This window comes from Tamandua tetradactyla, chromosome 6 (genome assembly GCF_023851605.1).
Source record: "Tamandua tetradactyla isolate mTamTet1 chromosome 6, mTamTet1.pri, whole genome shotgun sequence".
Classification (NCBI taxonomy): domain Eukaryota; kingdom Metazoa; phylum Chordata; class Mammalia; order Pilosa; family Myrmecophagidae; genus Tamandua; species Tamandua tetradactyla.
In genome coordinates this window covers 164,772,677-164,793,920 of record NC_135332.1, presented here as the reverse complement: position 1 = coordinate 164,793,920, position 21,244 = coordinate 164,772,677, and the positions used below count along the sequence as shown (strand labels likewise).

At 37.8% G+C, this 21,244-nt stretch overlaps 1 protein-coding gene across 1 annotated transcript in view; it reads left to right on the top strand.

Moving 5' to 3' along the window:
• Positions 1 to 7,343, top strand: part of MRPL13 (mitochondrial ribosomal protein L13) — a 50,572-nt gene extending 43,229 nt beyond the window's left edge. The window contains exon 7 of the mRNA XM_077167563.1: positions 7,045 to 7,343. Within this exon, the coding sequence (XP_077023678.1) occupies positions 7,045 to 7,066 (22 nt within the window). The 3' untranslated portion in view covers positions 7,067 to 7,343. The remainder of the gene's footprint in view (positions 1 to 7,044) is intronic.
• Positions 7,344 to 21,244: the final 13,901 nt, after the last annotated feature.

Sequence of the window (21,244 nt, the reverse complement as noted above, 5' to 3'; positions counted from 1 at the left end):
TCCACAGATATTTTTCAAGTGAGTGAATGAATGGAATGAGTCCATTCTTGAAGTAGAATTGACTTTTTTTTTTCTTCTTTAGAATTGACTTTTAATTCATGAGTTGTGGTAAATTTGCATTTTGGTCTTTTCTGCTTATTTAAAGATTACTTAATAACTACAACCAAAATTAAAATTTTTCCTAATAGTGTATGTTTTAATACAACTCTAATATATCTATTTTTGGATATTCTTTGTTATATGTCTAAAGAAGTGATTTTGTTTAAAATGTAATTTGTTATTCTATCAAGTAAAATTTTATAATTTTTCTGAAGAAAAACATAAAAATTAATAAGCATTACCTTACTGTACAGCATTTGCTATGTCTTTCCAAATGTTTCTGAGATTATTTTAGAATAGTATTTCTTAGTTTTATATATAATATTATAAAACTTCATCATTTTTTCTAGTTAAACAATGACAAAGAAGTAATGCAAATTTAGAATATAAATTTGCCTATCATTCTTCTTGGCAAAAGATTAAACCATTTCGTTAAGGTTTCAAGCAACATTTGTACATACTTAGTATGAAAAAGTACAAAACTTTGTACTAGATACAAAGTTTCTTGTTTTTAAAAATTATTTTATCTAATGAGGAGACTGGGTAGATCAAAACATAAAATAGGATAAATGTGTATGCATTATAATCTGAGAATTCAATTCTGATTAATACAGTGTTGCCAGTAGGGGTTACCACCTTTTAAAGAACCTAAATACACTGATATATATACTTAATACTAAAGCTACATAGACTATAGTTTAACTTTCTTTGATGATAGATACCAAAGGGATTTTAGTATCCGGCAGCATTACAGGTTATTATTGTATCAGAAAAACATAAATCTGCCTGTGTACCAGTAGGTGTACTGGTAAAGTGTACCGGTAGGTAAAGTGCCAGGAAAGATACAGGAGTATTCTCTGTCTGAGGAAGGAATTGTTATTTTCTGTCAGACACAGCATAATTTTAGAAATTTCATACAACATGTTCTTCTTTTGCTTTGTCAGCATCTTCAATTATTCATTTCCTCTGTTTTATGTATAGCTGTGCCTGAGGTAAACCCTTGCTATGCAGTGTGTTGGTAGGGACCAGCATTACATCACACAGGAGCTTGTTAGAAATGCAGGATCACAAGCCTTTCCACAGACTAACTGAATCAAAATCTGCACTTTAAGAAGAGCCCCAGTGATGTGTGTACCCATACCCACTGCAGTCTGAGAAGCACCAAGGTGAAGCTTTCCCTTCTCCTTTCTTATATTATCTTAGATATCCTTCTTTTAGTGGAAGGGAGCAGGCAAAACAAATGAGTGGTGTGTGCTCCTGCTTTCATTTGTGTCTGAGGGAGAAATAAGAACCATATTTAGTATAAAAATAAAACCCTTACTTTTCCCCGATGGGTTACTTCCAGAAGCCATATACTATCATCACTTGTCTCCAGTATGAGTTGATGTTTCTAGCTATGCCAGTTTCTAACCTAACTGTTCTCTTGGCCATGATACTTTTTTTTTCCTCTTGGGATCAAAATGACCATCTGCAAAAGATTGCTATTTTATGTCACTAGGAGAAAAGAATGGGTTTGCAAATAATGACATTTTTCAAGGCAGTCATATCTTGCCAAGCATGCTCCGTGTGCTAGGCATTGTACTAGTTGCTAGTAGTATAAGATCAATTATATTGGGATCCTGCCTTCAAAGGAATCTACAGCCTAATAGGAATCATCTAAAATAGTAAAATGTTGCTTGCAAGCACTGGAGTCGGATAGTATGTACTCAGCTCCCTACCAAATACATCCTAGTTGTTTGTCCTTGGACGAGTTACTCGGCCTTAGTTTTGTCACCTGTGGAATGGATTGATAACCATATCTCTCTCACAAAGTTATATGGATAAAATGAGATAATGCATGTAAAGTAGTTGGTATGCTTTGTGGCACCTAATAAACACCTACACATGTGATGTACATAAATAACAAAATTTATTTGCATATAAGAGCCAATATAATTTGCGAAACACTAATAGAGTATGCACAAAGTTCTCTGGCAATCCCAGAAAAAAGAGCCCTGCCTGAGTTAGAAAGGAAGAGTTGTGAAGGGCTTCTTAGAATTTTCAGATCAATTTGAAGGATTAGACAAGTTCACAATCAGAGGAAAGATAAGAGACATCCCAAGCAGAGGAAACTTCAAGTTCTCAGTGCCAAAGGTGTGAAAATTTTTATCTGGTTCTAGTGGGACCAGAATGTAGAAAGATAGGATGTAGAAAGACTGACTCAGAATGATTAGCTGGGTCCACACACTGGAGAGTCATATATTGAATTCTGAATGTTTGAACTTTTTTTGTCTTTATTAGAGAAGTTGTGGGTTTACAGAACAATCATGCATAAAATACAGGACTCCTGTATACCACCCCAACAACAACTTGCATTGGTGTGGAATATTTGTTATAATCGATGATAGCACATTTATAATTATGGTATTAAAATCCATGGTTTAACTTAGTGTTCTCTATTTATGTAATGTAGTTCTGTGGAATTCTTTTTTTTAATTTTTATTCTGTTACCATATTTACAATCTGACATTTCCCCTTCTAATCATATTCAGTATTGATTTCAGTGCTGTTAATTGCATTTACAATGTTGTGCTACCATCACCACCATCCATTACCAAAATATTTCTAACATTCCAAATTGGAACCCTATACATTTTAAGTCTCAACTTTCCATCCCCTGGTAACCAATATTCTAGATTCTGACTCTGTAAAGTTTGCTTATTTTAATTGTTTCAAAGCAGTGTCAACATACGATATATCTGGCTTATTTCAACTCAGCGGGCTATCTTCAAAGTTCATCCATGTTGCATATATCAAGACTTCATTCCTTTTTCTGACTGAATAAAATTTCATTGTCTATATATACCACATTTTATTTTTCCACTCATCAGTTGATGGACATTTGGGTTGCTTCTATTGGCAAAAGTGAATCATGCTGCTGTGAACATCAGTATGCAAATATCTGTTTGAGTCTTTGCTTTAAATTCTTTTAGGTATATACCTACAGGTGGGATTGCCAGGTCATATGGTAGTTCTATACTTAGCATTCTGATGAACTGCCACACTGTCTGCCAGAGCAGTTGCACCATTTTGCATTGCCACCAGCAATAAATGAGTGTTCCTGTTTCTCTGCATCTTCCCCAACACTTGTTATTTTCCTTTTTTTAAATAGCAACCATTCTAATGGATGTGAAATGGCATCTCATTGAGGTATTGCTTTGCATTTCCCTCATGGCTAATGATGTTGAACATCTTTTCATGTGCTTTCTGACATTTGTTTATCTTTGGAGAGATATATGTCAGTTTTTTTTGCCCATGTTTTAATTGGATTGTCTGTCTTTTTCATATGAAGTTGAAGGATTTCTTCATATAATCTAAGTATTGATCCTTTATTGGATATGTGGTTTCCAAGTATTTTCTCCTATTGGGGAGGTTATCTTTTTACTTTCATGATAAATCCATTGAGGAACAAAAGTTTTTAACTTTGATGAGGTCTTGTGTATCTACTTTTTTCTTTTGTTGCTTGTGCTTTGGATGTAAAGTCTAAGAAACCATTGCCTAGCACAAGGTACTAAAGATACTTCCCTGCATTTTCTTCAGTGTGTTTTATATTAAACTCTTTGATATATTTTGAGTTGATTTTTATTTATAGATTGGGATAGGGGTTCTTTTTTTTTTTTTTTTTTTTTGCAAATAGAGATCCAGTTTTCCCAGTTCCATTTGTTGAAGTGAGGTCATGAACTTTGACAAAGCAGTGATAGGCCATTCATTGAAGATTTTTAATCAGGACCACTTGATAGGTAAAAGTGGGATAGGAACAAGGATTCTATGTTAGGGACTCAGATTTGTTCCTCTTGTCTTCATATCTCCTAAACTCCAAATCCTAATTTCTAGTAGTCTGCCACATTCAGATTTCATCACATATAGCACCACAATCTTTCTTTTTAGTATCCATCCTTCTTCCTATACTCCTGTCCTGAAAAATGGCATTGCCACTTATTGAGTTCCTCAGGCTGCAAATTAGTAATTGTCCTTGAATCATCATTTTCCCGTAGTTCCTTCTTCCATCATGGCCCATTACCTTTTTCTCTCTCCCTTCCCAGCCCCCAATATTCCTAAGTTCTCTAACTGTCCTTTCTTCTCCCTCCTCACTGCCACTGCACTAACAGAGGCCCTCATCTTCATCTTCCCTCCTTCATTCTCTGCCTCCGAAAAAATATTTGAAATAAATTAGGGCTTTATTAACTTTCTATTTTCTTCAGGTCAGTACCCACATTCCCCTACATGGCAGATCACATCTTTGACATACAATTCCAGTTGTTCTTCTAAATTTCACTAAAAGCCGCTATTGTCAAGTCAGGTAAATCCTGAAACCCAGAGGGACCAGCCTCTCCAAGATTATCAATTAATTACATCCCCTACCTTTAGTGTCAAGACCCCTTCTCAACATGAAAAAAATCAGAATGGACATTGCCCAGGGATCCCTGTGGATTGGGAGAGGGAACAGGGGAGACGGAATAGGTTTAACAGAGAAAATAGCATTTAGCAAACAAGTATGACTACTGAATCACTACATTAATATTCCATCTAGCCACTAATGTTTAGGAGTGGCTAGAAGGAAAAATCTGAGATTGTGGAATGGTAGCCCCTGACAGACTTTGGGATCTATTCTATAACTACTTGTTGAAGTGTGCTTTGAAAATTATTGCTTTTTTCTTTCTTTGCTTTGTATATATTATATTTTAAACAAAAAATGTTCAAAAAAAAAAGTATTGTCATCTCAGTTTTACATAATGAATTAACCTTTGATGTGGAAACAACCAGAGGTGATTGAACACATTTAATTTATTGAGTGGAGTTGTAGAGATTTCTTATGAGACATTACCTTAAAAGATTTATTTCTAATCACATCACCACCTCCTCTTTTATAATTACATGAAACAGCTGGATGGGAGAGTAAATTGTTTCTTAAAATATACTGGTGTCTCTTTACTAGAAACTCCTTTCCTTGAAGTCATATCCCAAAGGTGAGAGGGTACACTTTGGTGCCACTTTTGGCTGTCATATCAGACTCTCATTTCCCAGCCTTGGAGGCAGTTTTTATATTTAGAAAGAGATTTCAAAGGCACAGTAACAAAATTCCATAGTTTTTCTCATTATTATAGATGGCAGATAGGGTGAAGCATATATGGCTTGCTGCCTAAATCAGTAGTTGTGTTCCTCAGAGTTAAATCATAAACAATTTTAAGTTGTATTAAAGTCCATTTGCTCAGCCACTGGACTCGATCTTGAAAGCTGGGCTAGCTGGTATCTCTGAGTGTTCCATTTTAGAAAACACACTGTAAATGCAGAAAGGAACTAAATAAGTTGTTTCAGGGCAAATAGAGTTCATCCGCTTTTTAAGGGAACTAAAACTGAAATATTTCTACAGCTGTTTCAAAAAATCTAGTTTGGTTGTTGCTAAATTCCTTCAGAAAATTCCATATGAGCCCAGCACCTAAAAATACACCATTTAAAAGATAAGATGCTTTTTAAATGGTTGCATTTTATACTTTCCTTTTCTTCATTTTCTCTATTGTTAGATTTAACATTTCCCTGAAAATTTGCTGTTTTAATTTAATTCTGGAAGCCACTTTCAAGTGTGATTAATCTTATAAATACATAAATGAGGAAAAGATGTATATGTATCTGAATGTCAAAGTATTGGTTTAGACATTTATTTTCTGTATGTATTATTAAAAAAATTATATTTCGTGATTATATTTAGCATAACATAAATAGGGAAATTGCTTATTCAAAATTTGCCTTTATAAGGTTGGTTCACATGGGTTTTAAACTGTTTAAAAGTTTTGCTAATCCTTTCTATGAGGAGGGCATTATGAAAGACTTTTTAAAACTATAATTAAAATTGAATTCAAATGACCCAGCAATACCATTGCTAGGTATCTACTCAAAGGACTTAAGGGCAAAGACACAAACGGACATTTGCACACCAACGTTTATAGCAGCATTATTTACAATTGCAAAGAGATGGAAACAGCCAAAATGTCCATCAACAGAGTGGCTAAACAAACTGTGGTATATACATACGATGGAATATTATGCAGCTTTAAGACAGAATAAACTTATGAAGCATGTAATAACATGGATGGACCTAGAGAACATTATGCTGAGTGAGTCTAGCCAAAAACTAAAGGACAAATACTGTATGGTCCCACTGATGTGAACGGACATTCAAGAATAAACTTGGAATATGTCATTGGTAACAGAGACCAACAGGACTTAGAAACAGGGTAAGATAATGGGTAATTGGAGCTGAAGGGATACAGACTGTGCAACAGGACTAGATACAAAAACTCAAAAATGGACAGCACAGTAATACCTAATTGTAAAGTAATCATGTTAAAACACTGAATGAAGCTGCATCTGAGCTATAGGTTTTTTTTTGTTTGTCTGTTTGTTTGTTTGTGTCTTTTTTTACTATTATTATTTTTTTATTTTTTTCTCTATATTAACATTCTATATCTTTTTCTGTTGTTTTGCTAGTTCTTTTCCTAAATTGATGCAAATGTACTAAGAAATGATGATCATGCATCTATGTGATGATGTTAAGAATTACTGATTGCATATGTAGAATGGAATGATTTCTAAATGTTGTGTTAATTTCTTTTTTTTCTTTAATTAATAAAAAAAAATTGAATTCAAGTTACTAAGTACATTCTTGCTTGGGCACAGTGAGCATAACTTGTGTGTACATTCTCAAAAGGACTAGGGAAATTGAAACTTAACAGTTATATTTTATGATGATTTGATCTAGTATGTATAGCAGAAAACTAGATATAATGTCTGTACATATTTCTCAGTGAACACTTACTTTCATTTTAAATTGTAAAAATAATCTTCCTTCATCAGGCAGAAGTTGAGGTAAAGATTTATAAGGAAATATATATTGATTTTGTTTTCCAGACCTGAAAATTATCGGCTATAGGAAGAGGAAAATTGCAGAAGATAACAGTGAGATGATTGAAACTTCTGCCTGAGGAGTTTCTCCAACCCACACAGGACAGTAAAAGAACTGCTGCATTTTAACTCTGATTAACACTTGTTACGGATGCTGAATGTTTGGGAGGAAAGGTTAGGAAGAGCTATTCCTTCAATAGGAAATTGCTATAAAATACATTATTTTACAGAATTATTTTATTATGTATTCCAATGTGAGTGTTATAAATAATGATAAGAATAGAATTGCTTCTTTAACTGTCCAATGTTGCCTTTATTGAAAAATACCCTGAGTATAGCATTGCAGTTGTAAGCTGCCAACAAGTACCATCCTTGCAGATTTTCTCAAGTTTTAGATCACAGTTCTCACCACTTGGGAAAACAAGCCCACTTTTCCACTTTTATTTTCAGTGGCTCTTTTATCTAACCTTATCCTTCTAAGTTCATCTTTCCAGCTCAGTATGGTAAGGTTAACCCTGAGGTATTTACAAACTGCTATCATCTTGTTTTGTGTCCCACATAGTCTTTTGATTTCTGACACCAAAATAACAAATACTTTCTAGAAATTTCACTGCCCACATGTAATGCTATTTGCAGACTCTCCATACTTATTCTCCATTGCTGTCCTCTTGGCTTCTATTCACCTCTGTGATGGGCACTTAGATTGGGCTTCTTGGCAAAACTCTGGGAATTGAGATGCCGGGCCACACTGCACTTGAGCGTTTTATGGTAATTTTTTCTTTTCTTGCTCTTACCAGTCACTGCTATACACTGAATACCTGCTATATACAGGCTCTGCACTAGACCTCAAGAAAACATCACCCTTACCCTCTCCCCCCAAACCTCCACACCCCACCAAAGAGCATGCAATGTAATGGGGTAGAAAACAGCTGTAAGAGATGAATAAATGAGTGCAGCTGGGTGTCAGAAATTTTGATGTAACTATGTGTGAGTAATGATGTAAGCATCTTAAGGGAAAAATAATAACTGACATTGAATATAAAGTACTAATAAGCACCTGCTATTAATTTATATAAATTAATTCATTTTTCTCCATACATCAACCCAGTGATGCATGGACTTTTATCTTCCACATTTAAAAACAGGCGCACAGGCAGCAAGTTAAATAATGTGCTCAGGGTCACAGAGCTGCTGAGTGGTAGAAGTAGGATTTGAATCCAGGCAGTCTGGCTCAAGAGTCCATAGACTTAACCACTGCTAGATGAGAAAAGGCAAGTATTATGTTTATGTATGTTTTCTTATAACTATAACCCAATACAGCTCAGCAACTACCAGTCACAAGGAAGGATCAATTACATTTAAAAGTGTTGGACTAAAGGGCAATGCGATGGTGGCTCAGTGGACAAATTCTCGCCTGCCATGCTGGAGACCCGTGTTCAATTCCTGGTGCCTGCCCATGCAAAAAAAGAAAGGAAAAAAAAGTGTTGGACTAAAAATGAACTCTACCCCCTACTTTTTTTTTTTTTTTAGCCCCCTACTTTTGATACAATAAATGTAGGTTAATGAACCAATATGCTCCTAGGGCAGCAACTTTAATAGAAAGGAATTTTGTCTGGTATGTCCCAACCACCTAGAATGGTGCCTGGCACATATAAGTTGGATGATAAGTGGATCACCAAGGAAAGGCTCTTATTTCTAATAGAACCTCAGGATATGAGAGATGAGATGATAGAGACTTGCTCTATAAAAATATTGAATCCAGTACCCATAACCTAAGTATACACTCAGAGCTCTCAATTCTGTATTGCTCTCACTTGCCTTGTGGGATAGAGTTCCTGATGATGCTGACGCATGTGGACCCAAATAGGGGCTTTTTTTTTTATTGCAATTTTATTAAGATATATTCACATAGCATAGAAACCATCAAAAGTATACTACTACTGGTTCACAGTATCATCATGGTTGTTCATACATCCCCATGATCAAATTTAGAATATTTTCATTACTCCAGAAAAGAAAGAAACATGGAAAAGAAAACCCAAATCCTCCTGAGATGGTCACGTTCTGCTATCAACTTGGCAACATGATGATGAGCAGTTGTCTGGTCAGGCAAGCACTGGCCTGACCGTTGCTGCAAGGATGTTTTGTGGCTGGTTGATAAACCAGAAGGCTGGTGTATTAAATTATCAGTCAGTTGATTGCATCTACTAAGGCATATCTCCCACCAATAAGATATCCAATCAGTTGAAATCTTTTAAGGAAGGAGAGAGACTTTTTCGCTGCTTCTTCAACCAGTGAACCTCTTCTGTGAAATTCGTCCAGACCCTTCATCAGAGCCACCAGCTTCACAGCCTGCCCTGTGGAGTTTGGACTCTTCAATTACCACGGTTGGTGAGACATCTTTATAAATCTCATATTCATAGCTATCTCCTGTTGTGTTTCTCTCGAGAACCCTGACTAATACACCTCTCATACTCTTTATCCCCCCATATTATTGGCCCATAGTATTGGTTTGGTCTTGCTACTGTTGATGAAAGAGTATTAAAATATTACTGTTAACTGTAGTCCATAGTTTGCAATAGGTACATTTTTCCGATCTACCCCTTGTGCTGTTTGAATCTTGAATACCCCAGAAAAACCAAGTTCTTTAATCCTCATTCAGTATTGCTGGGTGAGAGCTTTTTGATTGTTTCCATAGACATGTAACCCACCCAATTGTTGGTGGTAACTTTTGATTAGATGGTTTCTATGGAGATGTGTCCACCTATTCAAGGCAGAGTTGCTTACTGGAGCCCTTTAAGAGGGAACCATTTTGGAAAAAGCATTAGAGCCTGGGGGAATTGACAGAGCCAACAGAACAGAGCCCGGGGGAAGCCATTGAAGAGAAAGCTAGCAGATATAGCCATGTGCCTTTCCAGCTGAGAGAAACCCTGTATAGCATCAACCTTTTTGAATCAAGGTATCTTGCCGTGGACACCTTAGATTGGGCATTATGATAGACTTGCTTTTATTTGGACATTTTCACAGCCTTAGAACTTTAAACTTGCAACTTAATAAACTCCCCTTTTTAAAAACCATTCCATTTCTGATATATCACATTCCAGCAGCTTGCAAACTAAAACACCCCTATATTATTAAGTCCTTATAATGGTTTCATTCATCTGTTCTAGTTCATGAAAGATCTTTTTTATAATTTAGATAGTTAATCACAGACATTGTCTACCACAAAATTTACCTTGTTATACATTTCCATGTAAACAGCTATTTTGATAGATGGGATTGTTCCTGCTGGTTATTTTGCAGCCAGAGCAAATCACAGCAGAGGGGCTTTTACTCCAGGTAAGTGGCCCTCAGAAGCAGAACCTACTACATTTTCCACTGCCTGCCCATTTGCCATTGCTTGAGGCATTAATAACCTGGCCTGCAATGTATCCTGAGGGAACACAACCACTAATAGTCAACTGAAAAATCACAACTCACTGTGAGGGACTCAGTGACCTGCAGGAGGAAGACCAAGCTGAACCACTGGAATAGCAGCTCCTACCAAGTAAAATGAATAGAAAGAACAGAGGAGAACTTTAAAAATGTATATTCTTACAGAAAAAGCCAGGAAACCATAATTATTCCAAGAATTGTATGGGAAAGACAAAAAGCCAAAATATATCTTATGTTACTATATGTGTCTGCAATATGCACATTTGTTCATATATGACCGATAAATGAGTCAAATCCCCAAAACCAAAACTATTCATATGTAATTTTTCACAAAGTGACCTTGCATTGGTCACACTATTGTGTAATATTTGGGGGACATGAGAAACATCATCCAGCTGAGCATAATGACCTGTGGAGAAATATACAAAATGCAGACTTCATCCTCTCTCTTACCCAGTTTACTCAAGTTCGTTATCCTCCGTAGTTTATCCTTCTGTATTCTGACTTAGTGTACTTTCTCCCTAAAACATGAGTAAGTGCCCTGGTTATAAAAATCTAAATAGCAAAAGAAAAGGAAAAGTCTCAGTTTTGAGAAGTTTTAAAAGAAACAAGAGAACATGTGATATTGCAGTAGCCACTCTGCCGAAGGTAAGCCACATTGGGTATTTTCTTTTCTTTTTTTGCTTGGGCAGGCACAGGAAATTGTACCCAGGTATCCAACATGGCAGGTGAGAATTCTGCCTGCTGAGCCACCATGGCCCACCTGGTAATCCACACTGAAGGTCATTAGGGGCAACACTGAATATCAAAGAATCAAGCGTTCAGAACTAACATCCCAGTAATTATCTCCTTTCCCAAGAAGTGAAAATCACTCACTTTTCAGTGAGTTGAAGTGGGTTGAAGATAACAACTACAAATCTAAGGCAATGTTAGAGCATTTGGCACTGTCTAATTTCATTTGGAGCCATACAGTTTCTTTATGAGAAAAGGCAATTAATAAAAATTCATTTTCTATTTTAAACTAGTTTAGAGAAAAGAAAAACAGGACAATAAGTCACTGCCATCCACCTCTAGTGCCCCATTTCATTTGGAAAACTTTGATGTTCCTGCCACCTATTCTTCAAAGCTCAAAGGCCATGACCCTTCACTATAATACAGCTCTACCAAGAAAACGTCATGTCTTGTCAAGACAATATTGGATATATATTGTCTTAGTTTGTCAGACAATATTGGATATATATTGTCTTAGTTTGTCAGGCTGCTATGACAAATACCACACAATAGGATAGTTTAAACAACAGGAATTTATTTTCTCATGATTTCAGAAGCTTCTTCGCAGGGTTGGCAGCCTTCTGGCTCGCAGGCAGGGTTGGCAGCCTTCTGGCTCGCAGGCAGGGTTGGCAGCCTTCTGGCTCGCAGGCATTTCTTGGGTTCCTTGGCTTTCCCATCACATGGTGATGTGCTCTCTTTTCTCCTGCTAGTTCCATTGACTTCTGGCTTCTGGCTTATCCCTGGGCTCTCGGAGGACTCCAGAAATCCAGACTGAAGCCCACCCTCATTCATCTGGGCCACACCTTAACTAAAAGAACAGCTCTAAGAGATTCTGTTTACAATGGATTCATATCCACAGGAATGAGGACCAAGACTAAGAACATGTCTAAATTAGAGTATATAATTCAATGCACCACATATATTTACTGTAGTATTCCTTTACTATTAGGAATTTATGAGGTTTAAAATTTGGGGTAGCTTTTTTTCAGCATTATTTACAGGACTGTACAAGGTTTGGGCTTTCTACTCATCTCCCTTTTTCCCATAAGCTCTTATTTTTGGAGTGCAAAATTCCATTATACAGCAATTATTTTTAGGCATGCACATACCACATTATAGGAAAAACAACTGTACTCACTGTTATTATTGTCTCCTACCAATCTGACTCCTTCCAGAGGCCACACTACCCTGACCCCAGCAGAAACAGCCACATGGGAGACACTGCACAGTCAGTCTGATGAGAGTCCCTTGTCATGCTTGAACTGAAGTAGCGGACATCACACCATAATGCCTCCTGAGTGGGCACAGTGACACTATTGCCACAGCCTGTCCTCCTTTCCATACATGGATTATCTCTGGGATTTATCAGGATCTAGTAGGTGGGCCAAAAGAAAGCTAAGTGTTTACAACTATCCTTTTTCCAGACTGTCATCCTTGACTTTCATATCCCAGTTTCTACTTGAAATTAACAAGGTGAATGCCAAAACTATGATTGGTGGGATCAATACAAAACTTCTCTTTGTCTAGACAAAGTGGGCCATGTACTACTACAGAGGCTTGGGTTGATGGTAATGAAGCAATGCTGCCCTCTTCACCTCTTAAAAAGTGATTGAAGAACAAATTTTGTTTTACTCCAAGGTCTCACCTGCATGAAGGAAGTTAAAAAAACATATGCGCATATATTATGTGGTTTGTGTCAGATTCATGCTAGTTCCAAACTGGATCTAGACACTGTCATATACAAATGCCCCAATCCCTCTTTTATGTTGATTTGTTTTTGTATCTTTCCTACCTTCTCTTCTGCAAAAGCAATATGAAATGTCCAAGTCTTTCCTGGCTAAAAATCCCCCCATGGAACAGGTAGCAAAGTCAGTCTGCAAAATCTAGGAGCCCTAGGAGGGATTCTGTTGCCAATCTCCACAGTGCTGAGTTTGCATTGGCTAGAACCCTATTTGAGAAGGTAAGATCTTTCCAAGACAGACATGAAGGCTCCATTTCAACTTAAATTCAGGATTTTGCAGAGAAGGTGGTGTTTCTCCAACTTTGCCCAAAAGTCTAAAATAAGAGAGTTGAGTAGTTTTGCAGCATCACACTGCTCAAGATTTCACCTTAGAAGAATATAAAACTGTCACCTACCTGAGGGCCAATTTTTATTAGGCTGGCTGCCAGGAAGGTTCGGGATACAATTTCCAATGAAGAAAGCATAAGCAGGACCTCTGAAGGGGATATGCATTTGTATTAGTGCCATTTGGTACATAAAAAACGCTTTGATTTCAAACAAATCTTTTTTTCAAGACTTGAACTCTGCCTGCCTTCAGTGCCCTCACTTTTCCAAGTCCAAAATTAATACTTATTAAAACTTTGCAAACAGTGACTGCTAGAAGGCCACGTTGTCTCCGATGGAACACCTGTGCTTTATAGGTTGCTGTTAGGAGCTCCAGCTCATTGGCCTGGATTAAAAGTTTACAATCAACACTTTGAAGTTATGATGCCGTCTGGCATCTTCTTTAGCAATCAGAAAATGAAAAAGGGTCTAGAAATTTAGAGGAGAATTCTGAATATAAAGCATCTGTCTTTTACTTTGGGGAAAATTCACAAAGTCCAAATAAAATATTTTTATAACTTGTTAGAAGAACATTACCAGTTATTTTATTATGAGTGCACTATTATGCACTGTTACCAGCATGGTGTATAAGCAGAGCCAGTAAAACTTGGAAAAATATGAATATGTGCATTCTTTAGAAAATTTGATCTAGAAATTGAAACCCTGGGAGCAGTGATTAATCATTAACAAGGGATCAGCTACTGTATTTCATTCATTCAACGAATATTCATGTCCCAGAAACTATCCTAGGTGCTTGAGATAAATATGTGATTAAAAAGCCATTTTCTGCTATCATGGAAACTACATTCTCGTGAAGAGAGGCAGACAGCAAGCATAATATATGATATATTAAATAGAAGTTATACTATATAGAATTTATATCAGCAGGTGTTAAGTGTGGGATCTCTCAGCTATTGCCACAATCATCATGCATAACACTACCTCAAAACAATCATCTTTGTTTTGCTCATGAATGTGCAAATTGGGTGAGTTCTGTTGATTTGAGAAGGGTACGGCTGGGCTGCCTCCAAGTCACACCATGGATCCAGGTCTATTCCACAAGTCTCTGGCCTTCCTTGGGTCAGTGGCTACCAGAGGTAAGTCATGGTAAAAGGCAGGAACCCCGGAGGGCAGGACTAACTGAGCACACATATTTTAAACCTCTGCTTGGGTTATGTATACTAACATAGGCAATCAGAGTCAAGGGCTTGAGAGGTATTCTCCCATCATGGGGGTAGGGGAAGAGAGCAAGGAACAGTGGATTGATTTATTGGTGTATTGATCTTAATTTACCCAAAGTGCCATAGGGATAAAAGGGCTAAGGGGGATTCAAAATGCTGGAGGTAAAGCATGTTAAAGTATAGGGTGACGTTTGAGCACAGATTTAACGAAAGGGAGGATATTTGGGGGAAGCAGTATCCCAAGCATATAGGAGCAGCTGATGCAAACACTCTTAGGCAGAAGCATGTCTAACACATTCAGAGAATTACAAGGAGACCTGTGCGGCTAGATCAGAGTTAAGCAGGAGGAGAACAATGGGAGTAGAGGTTTGCAAAAAGGAGCCAACTTGCTAAGGGCTTTATAGACCAATGTAAAACCTTTGGATTTTACATTTTAAGAGTGGGTGACAGGAAGTGCCCTTTAAAGGTGTTTTTAAAAGGACCACTCCAGCCGCAGTGTGGACAATTGGCTATAGGGAGCCATGGACAGAAGCAGAGGGAATAGTCATAAGTAAAGCTGATATCTGCTTGGACCACAGAGGAAGCAATGGAAGTGGAGAGAGAACAGGTAGGCAGAGCCAGTAGGATCCCTGACAGATTGGATGGCCTCTGGGGAAAAAAAGAGAAGAAGGAGTCAAGGCCAACGCCAGGTTAATCTACTTTCATCCTTCAACCAACCCTTTGGTCACTCACCTGTGGCTTCCCTCATCCCAGTACCCCAAGAAGATGAAATAAAGAAGAAAAGAGAGCAAATGCATTGAGTCTCTATTAAGGAAGGCACCGAGGCTAGGTGTTTAAATCAGAGCTCATCCTATCTTATTATTTTTAACTTTTTATTTTGAAACACTTTCAAACATCCAGGAAGGTTACAAAAATATAGATCCCATACAGAAAACTCAATATATCCCCCTACTTTCCCAGCTACCCAGATCCACCAGTTTTAGTGTTTTGCCACATTTATTGTATCATTCTGTTTATCCTTCTATCTGTCTGTATGACTTTTTATTAATCCATTTTCTGAACACTTGACTCTCGGTTACATACAGCATGGCCCTTGAATCCTTAACACTGCCATGCTCATTTACTAAGGACAAGGATATTCCCTTACATAACCACCTTAAGGGCAGTTATCAAGTTCAAGAAATTTAATATTGATATAAAGCTTCCAGTCTATGTTCCAATTTTTTCATACGTTCCAATAATGTTCCTTGTAGACTTTCTTCCTCCCTTGCTTGATTCCATCCAGGATCATGTATTACATTAAATTGTCATGGTCTCTTCAGTTGCACTTTCTTTTTCTCCCCCTTCCTTCCTTTCTTCCTACATATACACAACATAAACTTTTCCCATCTTCACCACTCCTAAGCATATCGTTTGGTAGGACTATTCACATTCACAATATTGCAGTACCCTCAAAACTTCCCATTACTAAAACTTTCCCAGCTCCCCAAGCAGAAGCCCTATACCCATTATGCATTAACTCCCCTTTCCTCCAGCCCACCACCCATGGCAAGCTGTACTCTTGTCTGTCTCTATATGAGCTCGCATAGTCTCCAATATTTTCTTTGTAGTTACCATGAGGCTTGCATTTAAAATATTAAATCTACAATGATTTAGTTTTCTTTTATACCAACTTAGCTTCAATAGTATGCTCCTATACCCCTCAATCCCCTATGCAGTTTTTGTCATAAATTACATTTTTACACTTGAGTCCAAACCCACTGATTTTTCACTACATTTTATACATTTGCCTTTTAGAACCTATAGGAAGGTAAAAGTGGGGTTACAAATCAACCATACAATACTAGTGGTATCTGTATTTACCCATGTCGTTACCTTCCCTGGAGAGCTTTGTTTCTTCATGTGGCTTCAATCTGTACAATGAGTCTAGAAAATAGCTCCAGGCCAAAACATATGGGCCCTCCTGATCCTTTCGTAGTGTTGTCTTGGGCATGCACATTTAGCCCTAGGAATGCCGCCATTTACACAATTCCAAATGTCTGTCTTCCCACAGCAAACAACCCCTTGGCCCAGACATTACAACTTGACTGCTTTCCCACAGGGTTCTGGAGGAGAGCTTGGTCAACTGCCTTCTACATAGGCAAGTTTTGGGATGGTGAGTCCCTCAGACACCACCAGACAGATTGGGCCAGACATAGTGCTCCCAGTATGTACGAGAATGTCACTCTCCTCCCTCTGGAACCAGGACCAGGGACCCATGTGCTAGGCACACAGGCAAGACCTTTACTGAGCCAGTGAGAGGTGGCGGGGGTAGGGGGGCAATGGGGGCATTGCAAGATCCTACTGCTTTTAAGTAGCCTTTTTGGTTTTCAATTCAGTGCTTGCCTTGTTATTACAGTCCTTTAACTGTTTTCTCAAGTTTTGAGAGTGATATTTCCGCCATTTCTTGCTGGTTGTTCATTCCCTCAGGGGAATGGAGCCCTGAGGCATCTTACTCCACCTTCTTGATCAGGGTAGGCTCTCAAAATGCATCCTTTGAAAAAACATAATCGTATCATTCTTCTCAAAACCCCAAATGGCTTCCCATTTATCTCAGATAAAAATACTTACACAATAGTCTAAAGGCCAATATATCATCCGGCCCTCAGTTACCCCTCTTAATTTCATCTCCTGAAATTCTTCTGTTTTTCTTAGCCACCCAAACTCTGTAATGTTCCTGGAACATGCCAGGAACCTTCCCATCACAGGGCCCATGCTCTTGCTGTTCCCTCTGGCTAAATGCTTTTCCTTTAGATATATCTAAATATAACAGATACATGGCTATATCTAAAGCCATGACACCATATCTAAAGAAAAAGCGTTCTAAAACTATAGACCTCCCCCATCTCACCCCCAGTCTTCCTAGTCCTTTTACCTTGATTTTTCTCATATCTCTAACAACTTTCCTATGTACTAATCATTTACTTATTTATTAGGTTTATTTTCTTTCTAGTGTTACTCTCACTAGACTATAAGCTCAATGAGGGTAGATATTTTTGTGTGTCATATTTGTCATTATATTCCTGGTGCCAAAGCATGCCAGAGGTATAGTTGCTGCTCCATAAATACATTCCCATAGTTCGACTATGATAACTGATAACTTGGGCAATTCCAATAGTCTCTTAATCAGTCTCTCATAATCACATTTCTACCCCCCTTGTTAAAGATCTCCTTGGCTCAGCTGTGATTTTAGCCAGAGCTATGGTGAGAGTTCTGAGAGTTCAGAGTCCCCTGCACTGACAGGGTCCCCTCTAATACACATGCAAGGAGCTTCTGCTTTCTGTCTGAATCTTCTCCTGCAAGGAAGCTCCTGAAGTTGGAAGTTTAACACTACAAAGAGCGAGCTTCAACCAGTAGGCAGCAGGAGCCAGTGGAGGAAAGCATCAGCGTTCCACCCTCTGGAGGAGCATTCTAAGAATTAACTTACTTCTTAGAGGTCCTGGCAGAACTGAAGCCCCACTGCTGACAGTAGCCCCCTTGATAATGTGCCTTTATTCTGCATCTTCCTCCTTACTCATCTTGCTTTCTAACTGCCACTTCCTTGTATTAATCTCAGATAAACTACCTGCACCTCCCAAATAAACTACCTGCACCCAGATCCTTGTTTCATGTTCTAATTTCAAAAGAACCAAGCTCTAGTCCATCCCCACAATGAAGCCAGAGAAATATTTCTAACACAGATTTACCATCTCCCAAATATTTTAGAGATTCCCTGTCACATGGCGTAAAATCCATACACCTTAGCAAAGCCAATGAGTGTGTTTAAGATTTTTCTGCTCCTGCCTGTCCAGCTTCATCTTTAACTCCTTCCATTTTGGGGCTTTACATTCCATTCCTTCTTAAACATTGGTCGTTTCTAAACATCTGTGCCCTCAGGCCTCCATGTCTTTTTCGTGCTTGGAACAACTCACCACACCATCCCCTACCAAACCTATTGCCACCATGTCCCACACAGCTCAACTCTTTAAGTATTTCTTCTCCCTTTCTATCTCTGTTTCCTATACACACATCCATTATAAGCATTCTATTATTCTGTTATAATTGCTTATTTGTATACAGATCTCTCCATTAACTTGTTGATCTTATTGAGGGCAGAGAATGTTTCCTTCCTTTTATAAAATCCTCAGTGCATAGCATAGTGCCCAGCTCATGGAACCATCTAAAAGAAGGCCTAGCATATAGTAGTCCACAATTTATACTTGTTGCATGGATGAGAGCAATTATATCAGTTATGATAATATGAACTGATGTAATAAACACACACATTTCTGGGCTGTTACACAATAAAAGCTTATTTATGGTTCATGTAACAATGCAATGCAGGTGCTCCTAGTCAGTCAGCAGCCTTCCAAAAAGTCACTCAGGAATGCCAACACCTTCCATCTAATGGGTCCACTCTCCACAGTCAAGGTGTCAAATGGGAAAGCAATACACAAACTTCTTAACCACATTGGCTCAGAAGTCACATAAGTATTCCATTGGTAAAAACATGTAACCTAGCCATACTGAGGGACTCTGAGAAATGAGATTCTAATTTGAACCTGAAAAGTGAAAATAGTCTTGGCCATAGCTAGCTGGTCTCTGATAGTGTGGCCAATGAAATCTCTGTCATCTGTGACAGAGATGTCTCTAGTGATACCTGAGTCCAGTGGACTGAGAAATCCAGACTTTAATCAGATGAAGAAAAAAAATGTATGAATAACTCCAAGATAAATTAGGTCACTAAGCACCTGGCACTGGTATGAATCTGTTGTGTACCCCAGAAAAGCCAAATTCTTTAATCCTCATTCAGTATTGCTGGGTGGGCTCTTTTTGATTGTTTCCATGGAGATGTAAGCCACCACTTGTGGGTGGTAACTTTTGATTAGATGGTTTCCATGGAGATGTGTCTCCACCCATTCAAGATGGGGTTGCTTACAGGAACCCTTTAAGAGAGGAACATTTTAGAAAAAGCTTTAGAGCTACCAGCAGAGCCAAGAGAATGGACAGAGCCCCAGGAAAGACATTGAAGAAGCCTGGACAGAAAGCCAGCAAACATTGCCATGTGCCTTTCCAGCTGAGAGAAATCCCGAACTCCATCAGCCCTTTCTTTGGAATTAAGGTATCTTTCCCTCGATGCCTTAATTTGGATACTTTCACAGTCTTAGAACTATGAACTCTCAATTTAATAAATTCCCCTTTTTAAAAGCCATTCTGTTTCTGGTATATTGCATTAAGAGAGCTTACAAACTAAAACACACCTTTACAAAGAAGACAATGAATAACAAAGCAAATGATTGCTTCTAAACACACCTGATTTTGCTGCCGCCAACACCTGGTTTGAGAAGCATAGACATTGAAAACACAAGCAGAGGTTCAGGTTTAGAAATGGTGTATAAGCTACAATCTTTCTGGTAACCCAAAATGTCATTGTTCAACTGGTCCAGAAATATGACACTGTCAAGGTAATAAGTTAACAGGCTGCTGGGAAAATGATTGCTTTTAACACCTGCCTTTAATGAAAGCAATCTTTAGCTCTGGAGGAATAGATCCAATTCCTTCAGCAAGCACTCCTAGGTATGGAAGACAAGTAGACATTTAGGAAAAGAAAAGTCAACTTCCCAGAAGCTGTGAACATGGTAGGAGTATTGGTACCACCTGCTTATTCCACTTTTAAATTGCACTCACCTTTCTAGCTTTTCTGTTGCTCACAGTTGCTAAAGTTGTGTATGGCTCTCCCCTCGTTTGCTGAAACATACTCACACTTGAGAAGGGAATCAGACAAGAGTACTGGCATGTTCTAAGAGAACATGAGCAGGCAGCCAGTGCAAACAGAGATTTAGTTTGCAGGGCTTTTACTGGTGGTGTCCAAATCTGATAACTGGAATGTTTGTAAAAAGAACTGTTCAATTCTTTCCGCCTCCAAGCCTCCCAGTTCACGGGCATATGCATGAGAAAGTGAGAAGGACAGGAAAAGTGAAAACATATGAATTTTCAAATAATGAAATTCTCTTCAAAACACATATTTAGTAACTGAGCACAAACAACAATGACTTCTTATCATGAAACCTGAGTAGGTTAACCAATTTGTTACATGATTTTTAGAACATAATCAGGATATAGTTTTATCAGTATTCACTGAGTTTGGGCCAGACTACAAGACACTGAAAAAGGAAGATAAATGTCTTCAGTGATTGCTCTTCTCTGTTTTAGTTATTTTTGCTTTGTTACCATAGAGAATTCATTTCAGATCTTAATCCTGTGGGATTTCATTGTAAAACTCCTTTCAAGTTAGGTTCATAAAGTTGAATTTTCCATTGGCCATGGAATTTTTTTTTACCTATAAGATGAAGTACAATTAAAACAAAGAAACAAAGAACGAAATACAGTTGCTCTTGTCAGCACGTTTTTTTATTACATAGGAAGATATAGAGAAAAAATGAACCACGACTGACATTTATGCATTTAGAAATACTACCAAAACACATAAATCATTTCACCATCCCCAGTGACACATTTAGCCGAGTGCCCTATTATTCTGCTTTTGAAATTATCACTGCCTACTGCCTTTCATTTTTGCTTCACTCATTCCATATAATTAATTATGATGTTGATGGTATTAAAAGGTGTTTTATTTTGTAAAGTAGAATTTTACTCTAAATCTTTTGTGATTTTCCTATAAAATATGCATTTCTGA